General features: G+C 51.2%; 1 protein-coding gene across 1 annotated transcript; it reads left to right on the top strand.

Annotated features, from left to right (window-relative positions):
- Positions 1-390: 390 nt before the first annotated feature.
- On the top strand, positions 391-8,874 carry ADAMTS1 (ADAM metallopeptidase with thrombospondin type 1 motif 1). Its single transcript, XM_037065137.1, has 9 exons — positions 391-1,574; positions 3,155-3,501; positions 3,804-3,936; positions 4,571-4,738; positions 5,152-5,438; positions 5,657-5,843; positions 5,933-6,108; positions 7,035-7,210; positions 7,568-8,874. The coding sequence occupies exons 1-9, from the start codon at positions 911-913 to the stop codon at positions 8,265-8,267; spliced, it is 2,838 nt and encodes a 945-aa protein (XP_036921032.1). The 5' UTR covers positions 391-910; the 3' UTR covers positions 8,268-8,874.
- Positions 8,875-10,033: the final 1,159 nt, after the last annotated feature.

The raw sequence follows: 10,033 nt of genomic DNA, 5'->3' as shown, positions 1-10,033 counted from the left end.
CCCTTCTGGGAACTGCAGCCTAACCCGCGACGTGCGCTCCCGTACTGGAGGGACCGCTGAAAGGGAGGGTGGTCCGGGAAACCCGCCCGGGGGAAAGGCGCGGTGGAAGTGAGTGCCTTTCCCCTTCAGCAGTCCCAGACGCACAAAGCGCGGGTCACAGCGCCCCTCCTGCGTCTTCCGGCCCCAGACTGACGCGCGCGGGGCCGGGAGCTAGCACGGAGGTCGCCCCCTCCCCCGCCCGGGGCTTGCAGCGCGCAGCGCCGTCTTGCACCGACTTCAGGGCGTGTCTTCTGGCTGGAAACGCGGCCAGGAGGGAGGAGAAAGGGGGGGAGGAGGGGGAATGTAGCCACATTCGCAGGCTATAAAAGAGCAGTCCCGAGTGCCCGGTTCTTGCACTCGCTGGAAAGCCACTCCGAACCAGGGGCCCTCTCAAAGCCAGGTCGTGCAGTAGGGCCGAAAAGACAGAGCCCTGCGCAGAGCGAGCAGCACCCTGGTCAACGCGGAGGTCGAAGAGGAGATCCAGGCACTGATCTTCGCGTGGTCTGGTGCCCCCGCCCCGGGGGCGTCCCACGTTGCTCCTTGTCCCCGAAGCAGCCACTCCGCCAGCGCCTGCTGCTCGGTACCTCTAACTCCACGCTTCGAAGAAAAACTTCCCCATTTCCAGGCAGAACTGTAGCACCTCTACCCAAGTGACTCCGGGAGCCCTGTCTGCGGCCGGCTCTGTGAGAACTTTCAGAAAATAATACTAACTGTAAACTTTAAGCATCCAGAGCGAGGCTGAGGAGGTTCTTCACTCCCAACCCAAACAATAGCCTCCTCGCTCGGTGCGTTTCGGCGCGCCGTGCCTACCGGGACTCGGGTGCAGCTAGCGGTCCCCGCGGGGCTCCGGAGGCGTACCGCAGGCAGCGACATGGGGAAGGCGGAGCTGGCACGGCGGTTTCACCGCTCGCAGCCTGCGTCTGTGCTGCTGTTCGTGGCCGCAGGGCTGCTGGTCATGCCGGGCGTGCACGGGCGCCTCGCGGAGGAGGACGAGGAGCTGGTGCTGCCGGTAGTGGAGCGCGACCCGGGACACACTAACGTGCGCCTCCGCCTGGATGCCTTCAGCGGGCGACTGAGCCTGCAGCTGCAACAGGACCGGGACTTCCTGGCGCCGGGCTTCACGTTCCAGACCGTAGGGCGCAGACTGGGACCCGACGCTCCGAGTCCCGACCCCGATGGTGACCTGGCGCACTGCTTCTACTCCGGCACCGTAAACGGCGATCCCAGCTCGGCCGCGGCACTCAACCTCTGCGAGGGCGTACGCGGCGCCTTCTATCTGAAGGGCGAGGAGTACTTCATCCAGCCAGCGCCCGCCGCCTCCTTGCGCCTCACCCCCGCCGCCGCCGGGGAGGAGTCGCCGACGCGGCCCCAGTTCCATCTCCTGCGGCGGAGACGGCGAGGCGACGGCGGCGCCAAGTGCGGGGTTACGGACGACGAAACTCAGCTGGCAAGGGGCTCTGGGCCCAAGGGAGAGGATGCCGGGGCAGAGTGGCGGCCGAAGGACCCTGCTCCTGAGCGCGCGGGACAGCCGACAGGTATCTGTCCCAGAGGAATTCCTCTCACTGGTCTCTTTCCATTCATCCCTCCTCTCCCCATCTTTCTCTGTGCAACGAAATTTAAAATTAGACTCCTGTTTGCAAACAGGACCGGGTTTGAGGTCCCGCTGGAACACTTAACTACGTTTCCCCGAATAATGAATGATCCAGACGGAACACACAAATCAATGATTTTCTGCTGACTAAGTCCAAGCGTTTAGACCAGGAAGGGAGGGCTGGTAATCCAACTCGTTCCACCTTAGTCGAGTGAGAGAGTGTACGACTTCTTCCCATCCTGCTAACTTCGCTTTTCGATGGTGCATGTGTGTTCTTTGGTCGCCTTGCACCTTTGCACTACTTTGTAACCGCTGCCCAAGCCGGTACCTTGGCGCGCAGGGGAGGGTGGGGATTGGGGACGGAAGAGCCACGGTGACCTCGGAATGTGCAGCCAGCCAGATTGCAGGCTGTGTGTGCTCTGAGCTCTGTTTCGCAGGCCTCCGTCCCCCTTCCCCTTTTAAGTAGCTGAGTCTGACCGACGGGAGGCGACGGGGCCCTTTTGCAGAACCTGCTTGGGAGGTCTTTGCTCAGCCTGCCCCGCCTCCGCACCTCCCACCCGGCCTCCCCGCTTGCGCTCCCTCTCGCGGCCACAATTCTGCTCTCAAGCACTGTGGAGTGTTAGTCACCATTGATCCTGCTACGGCTTACCCTGACTCTCCGTTGTGTGCTCCTGATCTCACTTTGATGCCTTGATTCTTCTTTAATTTGCTCGCCTGTCTTGTTGTAGCATTTTCCACTTTCTCCTGTGCATCTGCTCCTTAAAACAGTTGTGTGGATGTGGTTACAGCCTAGCAGTCCCTGGGGTCCAAGTCTCAGGAGTCCTGGGCTCCTTTCTAAATAATCACCCCTGGCCCAAGGCAGGAACGTATCTCCCTGGGGCAGCGGGAGTGGGGCAATCGGATGCCGGGCGGAGTGGGTGGTCTTTGTGCCTGGATTTGGCAGGAGCGGTGCACCCCAGGGACCCCTGGAATGAGACTGCAGAGCAGTGCAGGCCGAGATTCCTTGAGGCCAGGCCCCTTGGCAGACGCCCCAGGCCTGCCCTGGGCTTTCCACGTGGAGCCCGATGATCTCATTCAGGATCTGAGTCTTGGCTAGTGAAAGAGTGACTCAGGGCCTCTGCCTGCTGCCCCTGCTCCAAGTTTTTACTACAGTGGGACAGGATGAGGTGCTTGCTGCCTTGTTCTGATGGCAGGGTTTCGAGGAGGACAAAAGACATCCTGCTCACCAAAACAATTAATTAAAATTTTTTTTAATTTTTTAAATTTTTAAAAATTTTTTTAAAAAAATATTTTTTAAAAAACTTGACTCCTCAGAGGACCACATGGCCTTTTTTCAAAGTAAAGGAGAAACCTTTAAAAATAACATTTTCGGTGAAAGGAGATACAAATATTTTTGTTATTGTTGTCCCGGGTATATTTTTGTTTTATTTGCTTTGACTGGTTCGGCTTTCCTTATATACTCTGACGGTAACTGCTCTTGGCTAGTTACCTTTTGAGCAAACTATGTTTCTTGTTTCTTTACAGGGAAGGGAAGCATAAGAAAGAAGCGGTTTGTGTCCAGCCCCCGTTATGTGGAAACCATGCTTGTGGCCGACCAGTCCATGGCAGAGTTCCACGGCAGTGGCCTGAAGAACTACCTTCTCACCTTGTTTTCGGTGGCAGCCAGGCTGTACAAACACCCCAGCATTCGGAATTCGATTAGCCTGGTGGTAGTGAAGGTCCTGGTCATCCACGAGGAACAGAAGGGGCCGGAAGTGACTTCCAACGCTGCCCTAACTCTGCGCAACTTCTGCAACTGGCAGAAGCAGCACAACCCACCCAGTGACCGGGATGCTGAGCACTATGACACAGCAATTCTTTTCACCAGACAGGTGAGAGCCAGGCAGTACCAAGTAAGACAGGGGCCTCCTGGGAGCCTGCTTTGTGACAAGTGTCTGTGAGGCATTTGCATTTCTTCAGTTGGCTAGCATGGTCAGTCTCCTTACTTCTTCTATAATTCTAATATCTCCAGTTCCATAGTCCTTTTTGAATAGCGTGAGGAAAAGTCTCAAAGTCACCCAGAGTGCACTTCAAAGGACAGCTCATCACGTGTGTGATGATACAGCCCCCAAAGATCCCCGACTTCATGCCACATCCCTATTAATGAGTGTCTATCTACCTTTGCTTCTCGCAGGACCTGTGTGGGACCCAGACATGCGACACCCTGGGCATGGCTGATGTTGGAACCATCTGTGATCCCAGCAGAAGCTGCTCTGTCATAGAAGACGATGGCTTGCAGGCAGCCTTCACCACAGCCCATGAATTAGGTCAGTGTGTTACAGAGTCAGAGTTAAGCCCAATCTGTGAATCCAAAATGATAAACGATGTATTAACTAGAAAGAGACAGCGTGCAGGTTCCACTGCTATTTTAGGTGCCAGGGCCCCTTAGAAACTACGGAAAACGTTTTTCAACTATTCCTAAACGTAATCGTCTTCCTTAGAATCCAAGATAAGATGGTTGGAGTTCTGGACATTCGGACAGTGCACCTGTTCGTTTAAACTCTGCGAAAAGTAGACATTGCCTCCAAAATAAAAGGTCTCCGAAGTGCATTTGTCTCTCTCTCTCTAGAANTATTAACTAGAAAGAGACAGCGTGCAGGTTCCACTGCTATTTTAGGTGCCAGGGCCCCTTAGAAACTACGGAAAACGTTTTTCAACTATTCCTAAACGTAATCGTCTTCCTTAGAATCCAAGATAAGATGGTTGGAGTTCTGGACATTCGGACAGTGCACCTGTTCGTGTAAACTCTGCGAAAAGTAGACATTGCCTCCAAAATAAACGGTCTCCGAAGTGCATTTGTCTCTCTCTCTCTAGAAATGCCACTTTGAGACAAATCCTTGTTAGGCATAAAAGGCTGCAAAGGGACCTGCGTGTTAACCTGGGTTTGGGGTTGTTTCTCAGGCCACGTGTTTAACATGCCACACGATGATGCCAAGCAGTGCGCCAGCCTCAACAGTGCCGGCCGGGACTCCCACATGATGGCGTCCATGCTTTCCAACCTGGACCACAGCCAGCCCTGGTCTCCCTGCAGCGCCCACACCATCACCTCCTTCCTGGATAACGGACACGGTGAGGCCCCCAGCTCTGCGCTCAGCCGCAGCCGGCCTTCCGTCGGGGGCGCTCCAATTCAACGCCCTCATTCTTCTTTTGTGTTCGTCGTGGTTTCCCTCCTCCACGATTACTTTCACTGCCAAGAATATACATTTTTAGGTCTTACTTCCAGTAAAAGATAGTGCTTCAGGCCAAGTGGCTCCCAACGTACATTCATTTGAATTTTTTGCCGAACAATCATTTCCTGGCATTGTTAATGCAGAAATACCCCATTGAGGATAATATCTTAATGTCAATCTCTCTGGCACCTTCCCCCAAAGTTTGGCAGCTTCCAAATCGCTTTGCTATAAATTATCCCCTGTGATAACTATTCGCCCCTGCATGCTTTCATTTACTCCGTTTACTAATCGAGGTGGGCGTTTTTCTTTCAGGGGAGTGTTTGATGGACAAGCCCCAGGCCCCCATACAGCTGCCCTCGGATCTCCCCGGGACCCTGTACGACGCCACCCGGCAGTGCCAGTTCACCTTCGGGGAGGAGTCCAAGCACTGCGCGGATGCGGCCAGCACGTGCTCCACGCTCTGGTGCACCGGCACCTCGGGCGGGCTGCCCGTGTGCCAGACCAAGCATTTCCCCTGGGCGGACGGCACCAGCTGTGGGGAAGGGAAGTGGTGTGTCAACGGCAAGTGCGTGAACAAGACCGACAAGAAGCACTTCGATGTGAGTTTTCTATCCCTGCACAGGTTCAAAATTTGGAATTGAGCACAGGGACGCCCACACATCTATCTGATAACTCCTTAAACGCCCATCCCTGTTCTCAGGTGGCGCACAGAATAGGTTATTTTTATAATTGATTCTTTGTTTCACAGTTTCTCTGTCATTCCCTACGAAGGTTTCTGTGGAGAACTCTAACTCTGGTGGCTTGTGTCTCCGTGCAGACGCCCGTCCATGGAAGCTGGGGGCCGTGGAGAGCCTGGGGAGAGTGCTCTAGGACCTGCGGTGGGGGCGTGCAGTACACCATGCGCGAGTGTGACAGCCCGGTTCCGAAGAACGGAGGGAAGTACTGCGAAGGCAAGCGTGTGCGGTACAGATCCTGTAACATTGAGGACTGTCCGGACGATAATGGTGAGCAAAAGGGGGTGAACAAGATGTGTCCCCTAACAGGCAGCTGAGGGGTGGAAACTGGCAACCTCACCGTACCATTCTCTTTCCAGGAAAAACCTTCAGAGAGGAACAGTGTGAGGCGCACAACGAGTTCTCCAAAGCGTCCTTTGGGAGTGGCCCCGCGGTGGAGTGGACACCCAAGTATGCTGGGGTCTCCCCAAAGGACAGGTGCAAGCTCATCTGTCAAGCCAAAGGCATTGGCTACTTCTTCGTGCTGCAGCCCAAGGTAGCAACCTCTCCCCTTACTTTTTGGCTAAGACCAAAGGCCATAAGTTCGCTACCTTTTCATGCAACCTCTGAGGCGCTTTCTCTAATTTGTATATTAACGTGTTCAGGTTCAGATTAGAATTCATTTTCTTCTGGATCCCTCAGCAACGGCCCGATTCAAGTTTGGAGTTGATTTCAGTTAGGAGTGAAGCTTGAATCCAGCACTTATGGTTCTTGTAGTTGCTTATTATTACTCTTATAAATAAGAGCCTTTACTACTGGTTATGTAAATCATGTATTAACATGGCAACCAACCGGTGGTTTGGAAAGATGATGGCCTAGGCCCGGGCCAAAGTACTTGTTACGGGCGACTGGCTCATGTGCAAACAGACTTCTTAAAGTGGAAGCCTAGGTATTGATGTGCTTAAGGACCTATGTTGAACTGGAGGAAGCATCATTATGTTGTTCAGCTGAGGGGTTAAACCTTGTTAAGATAGACAGTGGCATTGAATTTGGTTGAGATCGCCATGTGTCATTATCACTGTGGCCTATAAAAATATTCCCCAGTTGCCGATTCAATATTTAGCAAGTGATTTACTTAGCACTTACTATGGCCAGATATTATTCTGGGCACTGAGGATACAGCAGTAAAAAAAAAAAAAAATCCTTTAAATGACAAAAAGTTCTGCTTCCTTGATCTTAGCTAGAAGTGAGACAGGTCAATGGACAAATAATCGAAGATTTTGTTAGGTTTTTCCGATGTCTACGTGTACGTGTGAGAAAAGAGGACAGAGAAGGGAAATGTGTAGAGTATTGTCTGATGACGACGGTGGGGAAGTCAGAGATGTGATGTGCCCGAGGGAAATCTTTAGGTACAGCCTCCCGCCTCCCCCTGGTAATGTGTGACATCAGCAGGTGACACCTGACCCACCTTCTTCCTCTCAGGTGGTGGATGGGACTCCGTGCAGCCCAGACTCCACCTCCGTCTGCGTGCAAGGACAGTGTGTGAAAGCTGGCTGCGACCGCATCATAGACTCCAAAAAGAAATTTGATAAATGTGGTATTTGCGGAGGAAATGGATCTACGTGCAAGAAGATATCAGGATCAGTTACTAGCTCAAAGTAAGTTTTAAAATGCCATACTCCCAACTGTTGTATCATTTAGATTTCACTTATTTCTTTATTTTTAGAGAGAGGGGAAGGGAGGGAGAAAGAGAGGGAGAGAAACGTCAGTGTGTGGTCGCCTCTCACGTACCTCCAACTGGGGACCTGGCCTGCAACCCAGGCATGTGCCCCGACTGGGAATTGAACAGGCGACCTTTTGGTTCTCAGGTCAGCACTCAATCCACTGAGCCACACCAGCCAGGAAGGGCACAGATGTAGCTTTTTACAGATCTGGTGAAAATCATGTTCTAAATGGCTAAATGGCCAAGTAATAATTAGCCAGTGAACGAGCAGTCTTGTTTCTCTTGCCTGCAGACCTGGATATCATGATATCGTCACAATTCCAACTGGAGCCACAAACATCGAGGTGAAGCAACGGAATCAGAGGGGATCCAGAAATACTGGCAGCTTTCTTGCCATCAAAGCCGCCGATGGCACATACATCCTGAATGGTGACTTCACTCTGTCCACTTTGGAGCAAGACATTACCTACAAAGGCAGTGCCCTGAGGTATAGTGGGTCCTCTGCATCCCTGGAAAGAATCCGCAGCTTCAGCCCTCTCACCGAGCCCTTGACCATCCAGGTCCTGACCGTGGGCCATGCCCTGCGGCCCAAAATCAAATACACCTATTTCGTGAAGAAGAAGAAGGAGCCTTTCAATGCCATCCCCACATTCTCAGAATGGGTCATTGAAGAGTGGGGTGAATGTTCCAAGTCCTGTGGCCTGGGCTGGCAGAGAAGACTGGTAGAGTGCCGAGACCTCAACGGGCAGCCTGCTTCCGAGTGTGCCAAGGAGGTGAAGCCAGCCAGCACCCGGCCTTGCGCGGACCTGCCTTGCCCCCACTGGCAGCTGGGGGGTTGGTCGCCCTGTTCCAAGACTTGCGGGAAGGGTTACAAAAAGAGAACCTTGCAGTGTCTGTCTCATGATGGGGGCGTGTTGGCTCACGAGAGCTGCGATCCTCTGAAGAAGCCTAAACATTACATAGACTTTTGCACGATGGCAGAATGCAGTTAAGCAGGCCAGGTGTTGAAGGAAAGATGAGGAGAGGAAGGGCTGAGGCACTGAAATCAAGAAGGCTGGAGGGATCCAGTGTACCTTGCTGGTGATGTGACAATCCCTGCTCCCTGGTACTGATTCAACACTTTGTACCCTGGGGGTTGGGAAATGCAAAGCAGAAAACAGGTGAGACTCTTAATTTAAGGCGTGGCTTACTTTACCTCACTAACAGTGGAGGGAGAGAGGAGTACAGAGAGGAGCTTTGCGCGGCACTGCTTACAGTTGCAATGATTCCAAGGACGTGTATGTTAGCTTTTCTCCCGAGAGCTAAGAATTCAGGAATGTGCACCCTGGAGAAAAATGTGTAGCCATGTCCAATGTCTCCGCCACTCTCGCACCTCTGTGAATTGGTTTTGACAAAGAAATGTGCATCCCAAGCATTCGAATGCTTGAAGTCTCCAAGGGGGAAAAGCAGCCACGTAGCAGGTGCTGGTGAAAACCAGAGGCGGTGCCCGGAGCTCGGCACCTGCTACCTTTCTCTCCTCCTCGTATAAGCCTACGTTAGGAATGCGGATGTGAAAAAACAAGTTTGTGTCTTGAGAACGTCAGCAAGATCACGCAAAAAGGCTGGAAATGCCAGAACAAGAATGGGGTGAGCAAAACCGGGGCCCCAGTGTTTGGAGACAGTGAGATCATGTGTTTCATGGTGGGGAGGCTTCTGAGGGGTAGCAGGTCCACCCCAGCAGCTGGTCCAGCCGTCACGTCCTGGTGAATGCCTGTGCAGCTTGTCTGCTACGAAAGAGAAGGACTTTTGCCATATGTATATAGTAAACCACGTTACTATAAATTCTATGTACTTTATAAGTATTGGTTTGTGAGTTCCTTCTAAGAAGGACTATAGTATGTAATAAATGCCTATTATAACATATTTATTTTTATACATTTTAATGCTAAAACTCTTAAGTTATATCGTGATTGTAAAAATGCATATAAAAATATATTATTTATACAATATATGTTACTAGAAATAATAAAATAACACTTTTTGAATGTGCGTGTGTATTTTTTAAGTGGGAATTTATTTCTAGGAAGGAACTCTGAGACACAAATACTGAATTTGGAGTATGAGTGTTTTCTTACATTCTTTAGAAAAAAAGATTTCATTCTAATCTAATGTGTTTTCTGTATCTTGGATTATGTGATTGTTTCAAAGGAAGAAAGCTACAGATCTTTGGTCATAGATAGGTTGGTTATTAATGTGTAATATACGCACACGATGGGCAGACTTCTGTAAAGAGCCAGATACCAAGTGTTTCTAGCTTTGTGGCCCCTGCCATCTCGGTCACTACTACTCAGATGTGCTGTTTTGGCAGGAAGACAGCCACAGGCAATACATGAATGAAAGGGCATGGCAGTGTTCTAATAAAACTTTACAAAAACAGGCAGTGGGCCACATTTGTTCTTTTGGTGCAGTTTGCTGACCTTTGATGAATACCATGAATTAGATGAGAAAAGGTGGGATTCTGGAAGTACTTGGAATTTGTATGTCTCCCTCAACTTGATCACATCACTAAAATTTGATGGAAGTATTTACACTACTGAAGAGAAAACACTGCCGTAAATTACATTTAGAGTAGACACACATGGTGAGCTGGGCCTGCCGTAAGCCACTACTCTGCAGGCACACCTAAGGCGGATCAGGGAGACAGCAACACCAGCACAGGTCTAGGCAACCTTCTGTGAATCACTCTATTTTAAATACTAAGTGGTCCATCAAAGGCTTT

The sequence above is a fragment of the Sturnira hondurensis genome, unplaced genomic scaffold (assembly GCF_014824575.4).
Source record: "Sturnira hondurensis isolate 20B ecotype Veracruz unplaced genomic scaffold, ASM1482457v3 Scaffold0015596, whole genome shotgun sequence".
Classification (NCBI taxonomy): Eukaryota; Metazoa; Chordata; class Mammalia; order Chiroptera; family Phyllostomidae; genus Sturnira; species Sturnira hondurensis.
This window is presented reverse-complemented; position numbering and strand designations above follow the sequence as displayed.